The 18,800-nt window shown below is 45.8% G+C and overlaps 1 protein-coding gene across 2 annotated transcripts in view; it reads left to right on the top strand.

The window, feature by feature from the left end:
• The window catches only part of JAZF1 (JAZF zinc finger 1), a 351,615-nt gene that overhangs the window by 185,759 nt on the left and 147,056 nt on the right, over positions 1–18,800 (top strand). The window contains exons 1-2 of one of the 2 annotated variants that reach the window (XM_019825625.3): positions 771–1,018; positions 12,358–12,430. In XM_019825625.3, the coding sequence (XP_019681184.1) occupies positions 946–1,018; positions 12,358–12,430 (146 nt within the window). In that variant the 5' untranslated portion in view covers positions 771–945. Of the gene's footprint in view, positions 1–770; positions 1,019–12,357; positions 12,431–18,800 lie in introns of those variants that run through there. The other variant, XM_011280443.4, reaches the window with a different exon arrangement.

The raw sequence follows: 18,800 nt of genomic DNA, 5'->3' as shown, positions 1-18,800 counted from the left end.
ATTGGTCTCTAGGTACTTGGTGATAAAGAAATGAAACCAAATGATACCAACTTTTTACAGGACCCATAGGCATCGGGTTTCACAACTGTAGCATGGGGGTTTCTTCTCAGCTTAGACCTTTTCCAACTGGCTCACCGCCGTATTCGTCCCTGTCATTTCTTTAGAGCCCTTCTCCGTATTTAAATCATAGAACCTATAGAAGCAGTGAGAGACTCCTACACTTAGCAGAAAAGCAGATACTTTTTATACGAGATCATTTTTATTACTGATCAAGAGAAGTGAAATCCTCACGGGTCTTGAGAACTGGGGCCCTTTTTGCGGGGAAGGGGGCGGGGGAGAGGCCTTCAGTGCCCAGCACCCAATACTTGCCATATATTTGGCTTTCTGTAAATACCAGCTATTTTCATCTTGATTTCCTAATTGGGACTCACTTCCTTATCAACTTTTTCTCCTGTAGAATCCAAGCTTGTCCTAAATTTACGTTTTGGTCAAGGGAGAGGGAAGGAAATTTCTTCAGGTGCAAACGGGAGTGATGTCCCGGTTGATGTAGGTTTCAGGTGAATGCAATTCATGGTGTGAGAGCTGCCCTTTAAAGAAAAAAAAAATTCGGCAGGTGGGGGTGGGATGGGTTGTGGGGGGGGGAGGGGCGAAGAGGAACAAATGGGAACAGATCTGCATTAATAAATATTCAGACTGAGTCCCACTCTTGTGTCAGTGTTTGTAGGTGGTGGTATTACATGTGGTATTGGGTGATGGGAGTTGTGCCTACTCTCATTTTTCACTTTAATTGCTTGCCTGAAAAGATCCTGACAGCTTCAAAGGTTACTGCTGGTTGCATTGTTCATAACTCGGAAGTAATACGCATGTGCAATTTGCTTCATTATTGCCCGCTAATAACCAATTCTGGAGAAAGTCCTAAAGCCACCAACGAAACTATAATTTGACATGACGGTTTCCTCCTCCTCCTTCTCCCGTTCTTTATCCCAGTTAGAGAGCCACAGATGCTGCGTTGATGCAGGTACGATTTTACTCTGATTTTCCTTCCGTGAATTTAGTATGACAAATTCTTAAAGATTTTTTTTTAATCCAAAAAAAAAAAAAAAGAGGGAGGGCAGAACAAAAAATATTTAAAGTTTCAGATTAGAACTTCGGGTCCAACGAAACAAACTAGCATTCCTGTTATTTTGTGCTCTGGTTGATTTGGGTTGGCTGCACATAGCTCACAAAAACGTTCCAACGTAAATGGCTTAAGTGGAAGAGTTGACTTCTCTCATTTTCAAGAAATCGGGAGGTGGTCGGTCCAGGAGTGGTGTGGGGTTCATGGGATCGGGGCGCCAGACTCCTGCTGTGTACCTCCGCCAGGCGTGACTTCCATTCCCAGGATTCTCTCGAATCCAAAGTAGGTGCAGCAGGGGCTCCAGTTATTCTTCCAGCCAGCGGGAGGGGGAAGTTACCCCCCAAAGAAAGGTGCCTGCTTTTGAGGAGGCTTCCCAGACACCTTACGTCCTATTGGCCAGGACTCCGTCAACATGGCTGCTCCCGGAATGCTGGGAAATGTGGGCCTCCACCAGGCAGCGGTGTTCCTGACCACTGTGGAGGAACCACAGAAAATGACTTGGATGGCAGCCAGCAGTTTCTGCCACAGTGTGTGTAAATGATGAGTTCTTAGGTTTCCGAGGCGTCAATCTGCCCCTGACTGTAAAATGGAGTTAATCCACAACCGTGCCGAGTTTAATTGCAAAACACTTCATGGGCTGAAAAATCGAGTAGTCGTTACACCTAACACTGCTTATTTAATTCCCCCATTTGCGCCGTAGGGCAAAAGTACTATCTTGATCAGGCTTTTACAGATGGAAGAATACTAAGAAGTGAAAGAGGTTTATACAGCTAGTATTGAACTGAGGCGGTTTGACTTGGGTGGGCTCGCGTTAGAATCCTGAGCAACACCAAGAAGCGAGAGCAGGGGTGACTGCAACCGCGAGCCTTAGAGACTCCGGTACCAGATCATGTAAAATACTGGGACTCTGGGCCCTCTGTGACTCGGCACCCCCAACTCCTGCTGTACTTCCTGTGAAAGGTACCAGTTACTCGGTTTCTGGTGCAGTACAGCCTCTGGCTTTTCTTTAAACTGGAGAGGATTTCTTTATCCCTGGTAGGTCCTCCGTCAAGGCTTACTGATTAGCTGGCTGAGTTCTGTGATAACCGAGTGTTTAGTCAGAGCTGGGTCTTTACTGTGTATCGTGGTTTCGAGGGAGCTGCTCTGGTTCAAGTGCCTGCCGGAATGTGTGGCCGTGTGATGGGATCTTTAGCACTCCGTTTCTGTCTGGCCAGGCTTCTTGGTCCTGCAAAATGTCTCCCCACACATCAGAAGCAGACCTCCCTTTTTTGTGTGTCAAACCCTTTTCACTTTCGAATTACTTCCTTGCTTTTGATAATGAGGCACTCCGATCTATACCGTAAGAAAAGTTATGTCTTTCTTTTTCTACTGTCACCAGATCTTATGTTTCTGTATTCTGCTTTCTCCTCATTCTCCACCCCCCCACCCCCCACCGGTTATTCTTCTAAAACACAGACCATATCGGTTTACATTTCAGCTGCTCTCACGTTGTCCACAGAATGAAGGCCGAACCCTCCGAGCATTTCAGACCTTCCAGGATGGGGGCCACGTATGAACTGCCAGAGAGTTCCAGCCACACTGGATGTCTGGCCAGGCCCTGCGCGTGTTCATCTGCTCCAACTGTTTTCTCTTGACTCACCAGTTTTGTGCCTTTGCTGCCTGGAGATTTAGTTCAAAGCTCGTGTAAAATTTTCTTTCAAGAACTTTCTCTGATTCTCAGAGAATCCTGTTTTGTTTCCGCAACAGTTGGTAGGATTGTCAGTCTGTCTTGGGTTATTATTAACTGTGAATTATGTCATTTTTCTGGCTCAGTTGTGAATCGACTGACTTAGGATGTCCTTTGAGCAACTAGCATAGGGCAGGAGTTCAGCATGTATTTCTTGAAATGAATTCCATTTCTTTGTTTCCATAAAGAGCTCTTCTCTAAATTCAAATAATCTCTGGTATCCTTCTTTTGCACCTTCTTTTTTTTTTTTTAATTTTTTTTTTTAACGTTTATTTATTTTTTCAACGTTTATTTATTTTTGGGACAGAGAGAGACAGAGCATGAACGGGGGAGGGGCAGAGAGAGAGGGAGACACAGAATCGGAAACAGGCTCCAGGCTCCGAGCCATCAGCCCAGAGCCTGACGCGGGGCTCGAACTCCCGGACCGCGAGATCGTGACCTGGCTGAAGTCGGACGCTTAACCGACTGCGCCACCCAGGCGCCCCGACGTTTATTTATTTTTGAGACAGAAAGAGACAGAGCATGAACGGGGGAAGGGCGGAGAGAGAGGGACACAGAATCGGAAGCAGGCTCCAGGCTCTGAGCCATCAGCCCAGAGCCTGACGCGGGGCTCGGACTCACAGACCGCGAGATCGTGACCTGAGCTGAAGTCGGACGCTTAACCGACGGAGCCACCCAGGCGCCCCTTTTGCACCTTCTTAATAGCCTTCTGGCCTCCTGATTCAGACAACAGAAATTAACAGAAATTATCATCCACAGGGAACAGAGGGGCAACCATTCCATTTCTTATAATATCCGTGTGGTTCTCGGCATTGACACTATTGACATTTTAGGCCAGATAATTCTTCGTTGGGGGGAGGGAGAAAAGGGGGGTGTTGTCCTGTGGTGCGCATTGTAGGATGTTTAAGCAGCATCCTTGGCTTCCACCCACTAGATACCAGTAGCACCCCCCACCCCGACCCCCTTGTCTCCAGGGGAGACATTACCAAACATCCCTGTGGTGGACAGAACCCCTGTTCCAGAATCTCTCCGTAAATGTCCTATAACTAATGAATATGGCTATTTAGCCCCGCTGCCTTTCCATAGTACCCATAGACTTCTTGCCTGTGCCTTCTGCTTCAAACTCCATGCCAATTTTATAGCTCCCCTAACCTTACCCATGAAGGACTCCCTCCCCTCAAAACCCAAGGCCATTCATAAGTGAGCCCTTCCCACATCAGCCCTATCTGCACTGTTCTAACTTTGCATCCCTTTGGAGCCCTCTGAATATTGTAGGTACAGTTTTCACATTATCTGTGTATACTGGCACAGGCATTTATGTGTGGCTCTCTGTTCCTCTCCCGTCTGACTCTACTGGTCGAACTGTCTGAGCTGGGTGCTTCTATTTGTGTCTTTTGTCTTCTGCATGTCCAAGGCATGCGTTTATGTGTTCAGCGTACATCATAACGAACAGTGATTATTTACAGAGCAGTGGGCTTAGGATGTGTGGCCTCTAAGGTCTGGTCCCCTAAGGGGAGCATCCGTTTTGATGGGAAGTTAAGCAGATTTACACATACGTCTAGTGCAACCAATGGTAGAGGTCGTATATAGGCCGACGCCTTGGAGAATGGGTAGGGTCTCCTTTGGCAAATAATTTTAAACAAAGGGAATGGAGGGGTCTTTCCATAAACAGAGTTCCCTCCCAGCCCCGAAGACAGGACTTCAGAGCCTCATTCTCCCTGCTTTTTTTTTTGTCACCTAGCCTTACCCATCAGCAGCTGTCTTCTCTTGCAGATACCTGCTTATATAAAGCTCTTCCATTGTCCAGGAGTGACATAGATGCTCCTTGATGGTCTTTTGTGTAGCATACTACTTGGCTCCAACATCAGGCTCATTTCTGGAGAGAGTAGGCCTGTATCTTCATGTGTGCATGCACACATGCACGGTGCTCAGTTTTGGCCTTACTCCCGCTTGAGAGAATTTTATTGTGTAATCCCAGCACCTTAGTCTCCGGGGCTGCTGGGTACAGAAGTATAGGTTGTGTACTTCACAGGCATATGCGACAGCCATGATGGTCTCCGGCAGGCCCTCTTGTCACAGGTAACAAGGTGAAAGCTTGGGTAGATAGATAACCCTCTGTCGCCGTCAAAGAGTACGGAATGATAGTGTCATAGATATAAGGCCTACATGTCTCATACTTAGGGAAAAATAGCTCTGACTCAAGCAGTCTTCAATGACATTAGGAGTTTGATGGGTTGATAAAGAGTTAGAAAGCATCCCAGTCAGGGCTATTTCTAATAACCTGAACCCTCTGGCCATGCCAGGAGCTGGGAGGGCTGCAACATGCCATGTTTGTTTATGAATCAGCCTTCTAGAGCATTGTCTCAGTGGTTCTTGGATGAATAATGTTTACCCACTCACTTGGAGAGGAAAACTCCAGCTACAAACGTGTACATGAATGCTTTTTTTAATAGGTGGTATTACCGTGCTGCACAGCGGCCCTGACTTTCAGATATTTCACTCATAAAGTTTACAGCAACACTTAACTGCATCTGGATTTCACATTGAATTTAGGAAGGCAAGAATCTCACTGTAATTTCCACTGACTGCCCTGTAATGGAAATTATGGCTTAGGAAAAGTTTCAAATGACGTGTCTATAAACTGAGGAAAAGTTGATCCATTCAAAGGCTGGTTATGTGCATTGTAGGGTTGTTTGTGTGTGTGTGTGTGTGTGTGTGTGTGTGTGTGTGTTTGGTTTTTTTGAAAGGACCATTTCCAACAAGAAAGCAATATTTATTTCAGCAGCTGAAGTAAACGAGCCGTGAATTAAAAGTTGGTCTTTGTAAATTGTTGGTTCATCAAAATCGGTGCGGAAAGTGGTGCGAACGTTAAAACAGAACTGTGCTGGGCTTTTGAGAAAGCTAGAAAGATGGTCTGCCTGGAGTCCAGTGTTACAACTGGACAGTAGCAATGCGTTGACTTCCGAGGAGGAGTGGCATTTTTGATGGTCAGAATACCCGCCTAATGGGACTCAGCGTGTAGGTCTTCTGGTCCTTGCCCTGCCATTAACTGGGTCTGTGCGAGTAGGTAGGTCACATGACCTCCCAAGCCTTGCCCTTGCTCCTGTCTCCATATCTCCCCACCCCCGCTACTGTTTGGTTTGGTATCTCCCATTCATCTTCATGACTTTCACCCAAATGTCCAATGGCCATTCCTTGACTATTCTTGGCTCATATCTAAGACCGAGGCAATAAAAAGCTGATAAGAGGCTCTGGATGGAGACATGGATGAGGCTCACTGACCATGGGCTTAACTGCAGGGGGGATCATTTAATCAGGGAATTGCCGGATGTCAGCATCTGGTGGTCTCTTCTCTGAGCCCACTTAATCAGAGGACTCCACCAGCCAGCTGCTGGGGTGGTTGGGAGCAACAGGGTAGGCCTATTTCTTTTTTAAAAAAAAAATTTTTTTAACGTTTATTTATTTTTGAGACAGAGACAGAGCATGAACGGGGGAGGGGCAGAGAGAGAGGGAGACACAGAATGGGAAACAGGCTCCAGGCTCTGAGCCATCAGCCCAGAGCCCGATGCGGGGCTCGAACTCACGGACCGCGAGATCGTGACCTGAGCCGAAGTCGGACGCTCAACCGACTGAGCCACCCAGGCGCCCCTGGGTAGGCCTATTTCTGTTTGCATCCCCTTTTCAGCCCTGGCCTCCCCCCGTTCCCCTCTACCTCTGCTGTGCTTGATTTCCTGGTTCAGTGCCTCTGGACAATTAACCATTGAAACAAACTTCCCATTTTCGGCTCTGAACTGTCCCTTCCTTGCCTTGTGAGTCTCCAGGTGCCTCCAGGCCAGGCCCAACTCAGGGCTTCCATAGCGGGTCCACCTCCTGGCACCTGGGTCTCTCCCACGGCAGGCACTTGAGAGTGTAGCTGTTTCTCCTCTCTGGGTCACTTTCTACTCCTGCAGGGGTTTCCCACCTTCCAGAATCCTAGCTGAAATCACTGGTCTGCTGACCTCTCCCCTTTCTTTCTTCCCTCCCTCCGGAGATTTTTTTTCTATTCCTGTAGTTCTACTTTAGTGGGACCTTGGGTGATGAAGGAAACAAATGCCCGTGATCCGTCTGCCACGTTTGACCAAAAATTCGACTTTCTGGCCATAAAACTGGTGTATCCCCCCAATAATTGTGCGTTCTCAGACTTGCCAGCCACGGAGCTGAGCGCTGGAGAGATAAGAGAAGAGGAGACAGGTTTTCACCTCTGAGAAGTGTGGAAGGGGGGCAGGATGTACCCGGATGATGCCTCTGTGGGTCCTGGCGAGGGAGTGGGGCACAGAAGGGATGTGGCGAATGCAGCCAGGGGCGTGGGGGAAGGCCACACTGAATAAACTAACACTCTGTGGCCTTTTAGGAGTACAGCTGTTAGGGGAAGAGGGAACACAGGCTACGCCCATTAATTATGACTGAGGGAGCCCAAAGAAAAGTGGTGGACCCAGCCCGGATCTTCTGAATCCTGTGTCTGACTGCGTGGGCCTATGCGTCTCCAGGGTCTTAAGCGCTGCTAGTCCCTCACTGCTTCCACACCCACGTCCTCTCAGCCTCCCACTCTTACTATAGACTCTTGGACAAGATCCTGGTTTGGGGAGAACGCCAAATGTGAAGGGGGCCCTCTCAGGGGGGCATGATACTGCCTCTTCGGCTCACTGGTGCCCCTCGCAGCCTGGAAACGGCTCATTGCTGATTGAGGCCTCGTCAGCCTTGGGGAGAGGTAGGACCGCTGGTTCCTCACTTTCTCGAATTTGTAAGTAATTCAGGCTAATAAAAATCCTAACAGTATGCTAGCTAAGGCATAGCCAAGGCCCGTGAGCTTATTAATTAAGTCTCCGTTAACCCAACAAATGACCTTGATGGCTTTATTTTGGCTTGAAGATAGTGCTATAAAAGTCCCCACATAGGCCACAAATCCACTCGGTTGCCACTGGTCCCCCACTCCAGTGACAGCGGGGCCGATGAGCATGAGCCGTTCTGATTGACCACCACGGCCTTTCCTTTGTCGTGTTTTTTTTTTTTAATTTTTTTTAATGTTTTATTTATTTTTGAGACAGGGAGAGAGAGAGCATGAACAGGGGAGGGTCAGAGAGAGGGGGAGACACAGAATCGGAAACAGGCTCCAGGCTCCGAGCTGTCAGCACAGAGCCCGACGCGGGGCTCGAACTCACGGACCCGCCAGATCACGACCTGAGGCAAAGTCGGCCGCTTAACCGACTGAGCCCCCCAGGCGCCCTTCCTTCGTCGTGTTCTAATTCCGCTTTCTATTGAGAAGGGTCTGAATGCTGTCCTTTTCCTTATTTCTGTCATCTGCCTTGCCATTTTCCTCGCCCGTTGAGACGTAGTGGGAGCTAGTGCTGTGACCTTGAGCCCTTCGGCCATTGAATTGAATCTGTAAAGCCAGGAGTCACTGTGACCCTAACGAGCTACAGAAATCTTCCACTTTGTGCGTAGTCCTTCCCGTACCCCTGAGCGTTCAAACTACTAGCCCGAGGTAGGAACCCTGGAAGAGGCACATTGCCGTCTATTTTAGAAGATGCCACGTTCCATGAAGCTGAAGGAGGCGGATAGGTTTTTATCACTTGGGTATTTATAAACCCGTACGTTCGATTTCTCTTAGCCATCAGTCAGTGGGCATCAGGGGGTGGTATGAGGCAGAAAAGCAGAATCCCTCCGTGCTTTTTCTTGGCTCCCCCGCTGCCCTGCTGAAAACATTTGGGTTTCTCTTCTTGTCACTGCTTAGCACCAGAAAAGTGGTAGAGTGTTGTCGTCTGTGGCCGTAGACAGCCACATTATAGAAAACGCTTGCCTTCCTCCCAGTTGCTGGCTTGTGGACCATCCTGCGGCTGTGGGGGGGGGGGGGGGGGGGGCGGCGGGGCAGGGGGAGGAAAAGAAAAAATCAAGTGCCTCGATCCCACAGCCCGTTTACCGAGGTGGATTATATCTCTGGGCCGTGGTAGCCGATGTTCCAGTTTCAGGTTTTTATTGGCGCCATAAACAAACAAGCCAGCGAACTATCTGGGCGACTGTGGGCTACAGCCATTGCCATTCATATCCCATTTCTTCCTGCAGCAGCTTATGTGCAAAAAAGTTCTCAGTGGCGTGGCACACGGAATAGGGAAATTCTTTTTATTGCCTTCAGTCCTATCCAGTGGATAGCATTGCTCTCTCCAGCCCCTTCTGACAATGGACGGTCCGTGTCCCCGAGGAGCGCGTCGTCATCCCGTGTGACAATCCTCGTCTCTTTTTGCTCTAATCCTTTCCTGTAGAGAGTTTCCAGCAGCAGGCGGTTACGTTTCTGCCAGGGAGAGAGAAATAATAAAGGCAGCTATTCTACTTTTACTGAATGTGAAGGGCTCAACGGCGTAATTAAATCCATAAAACGGTGAGTCACGATCACGGCGCACCAGCCAGCCAGGAAGCGAGGGACGGAGCTGAGGTTGATTTGCGACCAGCAGCTGATCCTGTTCCTCCAGTAGCACTCGTGTAGGCCTCTTCCTGATTTCTGGGCACCAAGCGCCTCATTTCATTTTTAAGAACGCGAAGCTTTAATGAATGTTCCAAAGCTTGCCCAAGGAAACATCTAATCTGAAAAAGATGTGGTTAAGCCTGGTAGATGTCTGTCTGGAAGGTCTGCTTTCTTGTCAATTAACCAGAGTCTGCCTCCGAGAAAAAGGGAATCCTGCCTGAGTTGCTTCCAGATGGCCTTTTTGTCATGGAAGACGGTGGCGTTAGGAAGCTTCTGGAAGTCCATTTCGCCACTAGGTAATTTGAGGGTATGTGAGCATTAAGCCTAGCATAGGTTATGGAAGGTAGTGAAACACCGTAAGAAAACGGTATTTCAAAACCTTGCTTTGCAACTGGCATGCAAACATTCTTGGTTCTCTGTGAAAGATTATAAGGTGAAATTTGTGTTGTCAGTGGCCAACACCATTCATTTGAGCATCAGGGAACGGAAGGATTTTATATAAGGTGTTTCTTCGCCTTCTCCAAAGAGGCATCAGCATGTGACAAGGAAAAGAAGGCTATAACTGTAGGTTTGTGTGTACACTTGCTCCCACGCTAGGAGAAGAAAAGTGAGAGCCAAGGTGGCTTAGAGAGGAGCCATGTTTAAAACAGTTGAGAACTTTTATAACTTGGAAACAAAGGAAAGCTCCGGAGGATGGTTTGGGAGAAAACAGACCAAATGTCCGTTAACAAGAATGAAGGCAACAGTGGAAGATACAAAAAGGTTCATTGGCCTCCTAACTCTTTTCCCCTTTCAACACACATTTTAGGGCGCCTGGGTGCCTCAGTCGGTGAGCGTCTGACTTCAGCTCAGGTCATGATCTCATGGTTTCTGGGTTCAAGCCCCGCGTCGGGCTCTGTGCTGACAGCTTGGAGCCTGCTTCGGATTCTGTGTCTCCCTCTCTCTCTGCCCCTCCCCTGCTTGTGTGTGTGTGTGCTCTCTCTCGCTCGCGCTCTCTCTCTCAAAAATAAACATTAATTTTTTTTAAAAAAAAAACACACATTTTAGAATGGCACTCTTCTCTTTCAAAACGATACACCTTATGAAATCCGGCACCAGATGACTCTGAAGGAATGGGTTTTAGTGAATCAAGTTCTGGCCCGCGTCTCAAAATCTCAGCACCTCTGTCATCAGGCGCTCCACGTGAGGTCAAACCGTTTTGCGAGCGTTTGGGAGATTTTCCACCCAGACATTTGCAATCATTGCCTTGTTCTTTCCTATCTTCCTCTTGATTTTCGTGGTTTTAGTTTCCAATCTCTTGCTTCTTAACCTCGTTAAGCACCTGCAGAGACCTTGCAGGATTGGTCTGTCACTCACCATTTGCACACATAGCCTGCCCAGCATTCCAATGGACTGTTCTGGGGGATAAAACACCCTGGTGAGCATTGTTCTACTGACTCCTCTCTAGTGAACACAGGTGAGGTGCCCAGAGCGTTTCTCAGAAACCCAGCTATGCTCTGGGGGTCACAGCCAACTCGGATGAGTGTGAGGAGAGGTTGTATTTGAACACTGAGCTTCCCTTGAAGAGTGGTTGCCGGTATTTAGAGATCCGTGGGTCGTATCGGCGGGCGCAGAGATCTGCAACCAGCCTCAGTTGCATATGTAAGCATTGTGGGAGGGAGAGGAAATGCCGAGTTACTGATCTGTTCTCACTCGTGCTGCCAAAACCCGGAGACCCGACTTGATGGAGCCATTCAGAGAAGCTTTGTCTCTTGTTTCAGAATTGGGCTTCGAGGACCTGCAGTGGCAAAGACCCAGGAAGCGGGAGTTCAGAGTAGTATGTGTCTGAAATTCTTGGCATAGGAAAAACAATGAAGTGAACGTGCAGTTCTTCACTTGGGCACCAAGAATAAAATTGCCACCACTTCCCAGTGCGAGCCTGGGAGTCAAAAAGCGTTGGAAGTGGATTGTTACGCTCTCATTTTTGCCACCCGTGCTCTATGCCACCACGTCTGCACCCCCACCCCCGTCACCTGTTAATGTGCTTTGGGGTTAGTGCGTGTATCTTACATCTACCACGTGCAATAAACACTTCCTGTACAAAGGTGCTTGAAACAACATCTGTCATTACATCAAAGAAGGTGTTATTGCCCGAGTGCAGCTGGAAGAGTTCTAATAACGAGATGGCTTTAAATGAGGTTATAATGAAAAAGAAATCTGTGTGAAATGCCTGGACCTTTTTTTTCGTGGAAAATAAGCCGTGTTCAGTTTTCCCCCGTTTATAGTCTCCCCATACAAACGTCGCCTTTGCCTGCGGTGAGCGCAGTCTTTGTTCGACGTGAGAAGCTGGAGAATACGCTTCTGGTTGTGAAAAGTGCACTTTTTGTGCGTGCCATGTTGGAGAAGCACCAATAAAGAAGGTTGCTATGGTGTTGAATTCTCTCTTTCGGGGGGAAAAGCCCCTCTGATGAATGTGGGATTTGTGGATTCTGAGCCAGCATGAGCATTCCTGATTGAGAGTCTAGAAAAGGTTATAATAAACTCATTATATAATTAAAAAGGACAAGAGCTACCCTCCAGAATGTGAATCCAAACCCAGAAAAGTGTTCAGTGAACAAGAACAATACTCAGTCGATTTTCAAATTGATGGAGCTTTCCAATGGCAACTAATTTGTTCCAGCATTCAAGTGAGCATAATTAACAGAGACTTTCTTTCTTAGGCCGATTACCCTCCCCAAACCATGCCAACATTGTAACTGTAAGCAGTGAAAACCAATATTTATGAGGGGGATTGTGCAAGAGTTTGTGTGACAGATGGACATTTTATCACTGTTGATGTTTGGAATTCCCTTGAAAAGTAATGTAATATCTTGTTATTTATGAATGAAAGGACAAATGATTGTGCTTTGCTGTCTGGGTTTTCTTTAAAACGAGGTATGTTAAATCTTTCTCTCTGTTTAACCTCGATTACTTTGCGTTAGGTACCCTCGTATATTCTAATGCAAAAGCTGAAAAATCGTAAATGTGTTTTTGTTACAGATACTGATCCACGTGTTTTAGAAAAACAAGAATTACAGCAGCCAACCTATGTTGCCCTCAGTTACATTAATAGGTAAGCCGTTTTCAGAATTTATAGCAACCTCGTATCTACCACGTTTATTTTTTAAATGCATCTTTTTAGCGGTAGAAAAAATCGCTTTCTCCCAGTCTTCACATATTTACTGGAGATTATTTCACATCAACCTCTATACAGCGTTTTCTTGTTTCTCTGTTGCAAAGATGTAGGATTGTAGTTCTCTGTGCATATGGCTGAAAACATGACTGATTTATAAGCTCATTCTGGAAGTATTTTGTATGCAGACTTAGACTATGCTCTTTTGACTTCATAGGGCAGTTTGGGAGATTAATGGATTTATGTTTGAGTGAACCTTTTAAACCCTCAGGTGAAGGGGTACTTTATGAATTCAGAACATTGTTGGAATATCAGAATATATCTGCATATAACAAACTGAAATAATTTAATATCCGAAAGTTATTTAGTAGCAGCTCCTTTGTAGTAAAAACATTCTCAACAAGCGACCCCCATCTGTGTGGAGTAACAGGAGTTTTTCCTGAAACTGACCGTGTGAGCATGACTTTAGAGAACACTTAGAACTTGATACGAGTCTGAGGGAGGACCTGGTGTTTTCAGCCAATGTAAGTGATTAAGGAGACCGTGATTTCTGGAGACAACCTAAAATCAACTCGTGTTAAGAAAACACACATCCCCAAAGAGAAAAAGGCAACATAAAAGCAAAACTGGTTTTTAATGAGAATGAGATACTCTGCTCGTAATTCAGTGCATGCATTTCTATCAACTGCCCCCCCCCCTTTTTTTTTTTTATATGAGGCGAAGAGTGGTTTCAGTCTCTAGGTTCCAGAGCTGAGGTTCAGGGTCTGGAGTAGAAAATGGGGAATGAATGATCGGTGTTGTTTCACTTCGACGCGTTTTGGGGGGAAAACTTACTTAAATCTTCAGAGAGCTTTGAGTTAGAGTTGCGTGTACTCAGTTCCACTTTCTTTTACAAAGCAGGTGTTTAAAAGGATTCATTAACATAAACATCTATTTGCATATTGCCTTTGGATTTCTTGCTTATCAAACTTGCCTGGAAGTGAGATAAAGTATCTACAGTTTCTTAGTGCCCATAATTTTTGAAATGTTTTAAGTAGAATACCTTCAAAATCACACCAGATGCAAATACAGGTGTATATGCTTGTCTGAATTTCTCAGAAAACTGGTTTCCCAGGATTGACATGGGTCTTAAAGGCTTTAATTGTACTTTAGAATTATGTGTACGTAACATAGGTTAAGTAGCCTACTAGTATTGGGCAGTAGGATCTATAGGCTTATGGACTGTGACATTGAATAGGATTAGTGGGGCTACTGTTTTAGATAAAATAAGTTACCTACATTTATACAGGTATAAATACCAAACTTTAATCCAATAAGAATGTGTGAGATTTAAAAAAAGGTTTTTTTAAAATGTTTATTAATTTTTGAGAGCGAGAGAGCATGGGTGGGGAAGGAGCAGAGGGCGGGGGGGGGGGGGGTGGGCGGGGAGACACAGAATCTGAAGCATTGCGCTCCAGGCTCCAAGCTGTCAGCACAGAGCCCGACATGGGGCTCGAACTCACGAACCATGAGATCATGACGTAAGCCAAAGTCAGACGCTTAACAAACTGAGCCACCCCGGCGCCCCTGGAACGTATGAATTTTTTGTATTCAGTCATTCATCATGTTGTCAGACATGTAGGCTGTAGCGATTTACTCATTACAGAGGCATCATACTCACCAAAGAAATACTCTGCCAGGTGTGACCTAGGACTCCAAAAAAAGACAATAGGGACAAGGGCCACACCCAAAAACCACCAGAGAATTTGAGTCAAGTATGATAGTTTAGCATAAACTGGACAATAGGATAAGCCTGAATCCCAGTCTTGGCATAGGAAAAACAATGATGTGAACGTGAGATTCTTAACTCCGAATTCACCATATCCTGCCCTAGAGGACACAGAGTAGACGTACAAGGGGATTGATAGGTTTGCTGGTGATCTCTAGGTTAAGAGAAGGACTGTGCATGGACGGTTGCCCAGGTTACTAACCACCTTTCTCCCTCGAGATCCCTTTGTGCACAGTGCCACATTTGTAACATGGTACTTAACACCTGATAGACACTCTGGGTATTTGTAGGTGATAGATAAACACCTAGTAAATGAGAGGGCTGAGCAATGAATGAATAGCTGCAAGGCGGAAGCCAAGTCTGGCCCCAGGGAAAGATCTGCTAAAAGGCGCCTTAGGGCCCTTAGACACAGAAGGGAAACCTTGAAATTCACATGAAGCCAGTACAAGAGTCAAGAAGAGAGCCACAGGGGTTAGGTAATTGGAAAGAAAGCTTGACAGCAATATCCTGAAAACAGCAGAAAAGAGCACTATTGAAAAAAAAAAAATAAAGTTGAAGAAATAAAGATTTTTTTTTTCCCCTCAAACCTCAGGGGAAAATAAAGTCTAATTTTGCTGAGCAGCGAAGACAAAAAAAATCTCTGCTCATATACCTGTTTATACAACTCTAATGTACGTTTGAACATCTCAAAATTGAGATGAAACTTTCTTTGGCAAGAACATTGCTAAAGACTGAAATCTACAGAGTTTGGGGTCCTTAAAAATGGAGCTAGCTTTTTGGATTATAGAAAGAAAAGAGCCGAGTGGAAACTGGAACCTTTATTTATACTTATTTTATTAAAAAAAAATTTTTTTTAGGGGCGCCTGGGTGGCTCAGTCAGTTAGGCGTCCGACTTCAGCTCAGGTCATGATCTCACGGTTCGCGGGTTCGAGCCCAGCGTCATGCTCTGTGCTGACAGCTCAGAGCCTGGAGCCTGCTTCGGATTCTTTGTCTCCCTCTCTCTCTCTGCTCCTCCCCCACCCATGCTCTGTCTCTGTCTCAAAAATAAATAAACATTAAAAAAGAATTTAAGATTTTTTAAATTGTAGGTAACTACACCTATTGCAAATATCTTTACTCTTGAACATAACGTGTCGAACAAATCTTGAATTCCTTGAAAAGCGGGTCTGTTATAACACCTGAGCAAACTGTAAAATGTAAATGGCTTAATAAGAATGAGAGAGACTGAATGAATTAGTAGGGTTATGGGAACAGTTTGGGGGCGGGGGGAGCCGGATATGAGCTTTAAGGACACGAAGCTCCGTTAATTTTGTCGTGTGAGGATCAACGAGAAGTCCATGCATGGGAAATTTAATTACTTAGTCTGTATAACATGCAAATGCCTGGAAAGTATAAAGGGCAAGAAGAAAAGCTACAGATTTTGAATCAGAGAATAATGCAGATATAGTACTAGAAGGAACGAATGTAACGCTTCTTATGCTTGGAACTCGATGCTGAGCGTTTTTTACATTATTTGAGTCTTCTCAATAACCACGTGAAGTAGGTACCGTGATGAGCTCCGCTGTGCAGGTGCAGAAGTGGTGACACAGAAGTTAAGTGGCTTGTCGTAGGTCCCCAGGTGGTATGCAGGGGAGTATTGTGTTCAAACCTACACTGCCAGACTCCAGAATCTGGGTTCCTCATCACTGTACCGGCTGATTTGTTGGAAGATCAGAGGGAATTTGGAAAGCTAAGGCTGGAAAAATACGGTTCGACAGCCGGGAAGAGGGGACACAGACCTAAGAATCAGAGTAATTGCCATGCTGTAGATAACCGGAGGGTCGCAGCCTAATAAAATCAAACCTTAGGAGACAGCGGGAGCCAAGCCTGCTAGGAGCGAGGTCCACCAGGGAGGCCTAAATGGTACCTCACTACTGGGAAAGTGAGCGAGGGTGCTAGGCACACCCTAGCATAGCAGGCCTCAGCTGTGCAGGGGAGGAACATGTTCCCATCTCCAGAGGAGAGAAAGGGCGGAGCTCGTGACTTTAGGGGAAACCATCTAACACTCAGCATGTCCCCAGTAGGCAAGTGGTGGGTGAACTGCAGGGTGAGTCTCCGCAAAAGGCTGATGAGGAGCACTGGGCTGCCCCTGGGGATTTCCTTCCAGTTCTTGTGATGTAGTTCAGGTAGCCCCTTGAGGTGACAAGATAGCTTATTAGTAACTGGTGACTCCCCCGAATGGGTAACGGAGCTAACTTACAGACGCGGTAACCTACATGGCCGTGGCTGTTAGTTGCGTTATCTTTTCTACAAAACGTTCTTCTGAAGATGAAGTTTCCAAAGTTTAAAAATAACGTGTATCACTTTGGCGAATGCTGTAAAGGGATATCCTGCCTAGGCGCAAATTGGTACCTTCTTGCAGTCAATCCTTGTCGTTTACTACCTAATAAAAGTTTGATATTTTCTTGCACCTAAACTACAGCTCTACCGAAATTCTCTTTGTAAGGCTCCCTGCGTGGCTGGGCACAGCAATCGTTAGGTTTGACCTCCTCTGAAAGTGGAACTTTATTTAGCTTAGTGTTTGCTATTAAATAGCAAATTCTAAAATGGGTTTCATAGAACAGCAGTTCTGAGGTGTCGTTTCATCTGTCTGTCTGCCTCTCTCTCTCTCTCTCACGTGCGCGCGCGTGCACACACACACAAACACACACACACACACACACACACACACACACACACCTCATTTACTCATAAAGAATTCTGTGGTCAATTAAGTTTGGTAAATTTTGAGTTAAATCTGCAGCTAAGAAAACCATTGTATTTATCAAATCTTTTCCTTCCTTTGCTGCTATACATTTTAAGTCTCTAAGAGGGATGATCTATTGTTCATAGGGACCTGATCCCAGAGCACTTTTTCTGGAAGCATCTGATGGGACTAATTTTGCATATACCAGCAGGAGGTGGCTACAGTTAGATCACTTTCACTTACATCTTCAACTTCCCCAAGGAACCCTGAAGGCTTTTATGCAGGAAAGCTTTCTTTTCGTTTTCTGATTCAAAATACAGAATGCTATTTTCTCTTTCCTCATGGTCCACTGGGACAAAGGAAAATAAAATTGTGCCCTTCTGTGGTAACTCAATCAAATTTTTTGTGCCTCTTTTAATAGTGATCCCTTTCCTTCTCCTAGCCTTCCCAACCACCTAGTTGGCTTCTATTAAAATAAAACTTTGGGGTGCATGGGTGGCTCAGTTGGTTAAGCATCCAACTCGATTTCAGCTCAGGTCATGGTCTCACGGTTCGTGGGTTCAAGCCCCGCATCAGGCTCTGAGCTGACAGTGCAGAGCCTACTTGGGATTCTCTGTCTCCTCTTTCTGCCCCTCCCCCACTTTCTTTCTCTCTCAAAAATAAACATTAAAAAAATAAGATAAAATTTTTATTTTCTTACTTAGAAACCATCATTTTATTTCCCCTGTCTCCAATATAATTCTCTTCCATCTTTGAAAGAGAGCAATGCAGTGGCTAAAAGTATGGGTAGAGTGGGGCGTCTGGCTGGCTCAGTTGGTAGAGCATATGACTCTTGATCTCAGGGTTTTAAGTTCAAGCCCCATGTTGGATGCAGAGATTACTTAAAAATAAAATTTAAAAAAATGGGACAAGCCCGGCTACATAGAGACCTGTCTCTACTATTCATAAGCTTTGTGAGCAGGTTGACCATCTCAGCCTCTGTTTCCTCCTCTCTAATGACACTTTCTTCTTATGAGTATTAATTCGTGCATATGAAGCACATGCATCTCTGCCTGGGATGTAGTGTTACGTAAGTATAGGTTTTTTAATTATTTTTTTTATATTCTCATGCTAAGTCACCCATCAAGTCAGTAATTAGAGGAACAACTGCAGAGGGGAAGCACTGCTTTGGAGTGAGACCAGAACCACTCCCACCAGGAAATAAGCTCCATGAGGGCAGGGACATTTTCTGTCTCCCACAACTGTGTCCCCAATCCACAGAATAGTGTCTGGCATATAATAGATTCCTGATGTTTATGGAATGAGTGAATGAATGCATGTGAATATGTGTATAAGTGAAAGAGAGTGAATAAATGTCCAGGAACTTTGGGGACCCTTCTGTAAGAAACCAGGAGGCTCTGCTACCCATGTGCACTGAGAAGGCTACATGATCAGAATGGATGCTGTGCTTTTATCCAGCATTCCTATGGGATGCAGCACAAAAATACACTGGTGGATGGGGCGCCTGGGTGGCGCAGTCGGTTAAGCGTCCGACTTCAGCCAGGTCACGATCTCGCGGTCCGTGAGTTCGAGCCCCGCGTCAGGGGCTGGGCTGATGGCTCAGAGCCTGGAGCCTGTTTCCGATTCTGTGTCTCCCTCTCTCTCTGCTCCTCCCCCATTCATGCTCTCTCTCTGTCCCCAAAATAAATAAACGTTGAAAAATAAATAAATAAATAAATAAAAATACACTGGTGGTTATCACTAGTTCTCCTGCCATAAACAACTGGACAGATTTATGAGATCATGGTGTTTAGGCTCTGGATAATAGGTAGTAAAGA

Source organism: Felis catus, chromosome A2, assembly GCF_018350175.1.
Source record: "Felis catus isolate Fca126 chromosome A2, F.catus_Fca126_mat1.0, whole genome shotgun sequence".
Taxonomy (NCBI): domain Eukaryota; kingdom Metazoa; phylum Chordata; class Mammalia; order Carnivora; family Felidae; genus Felis; species Felis catus.
This window is presented reverse-complemented; position numbering and strand designations above follow the sequence as displayed.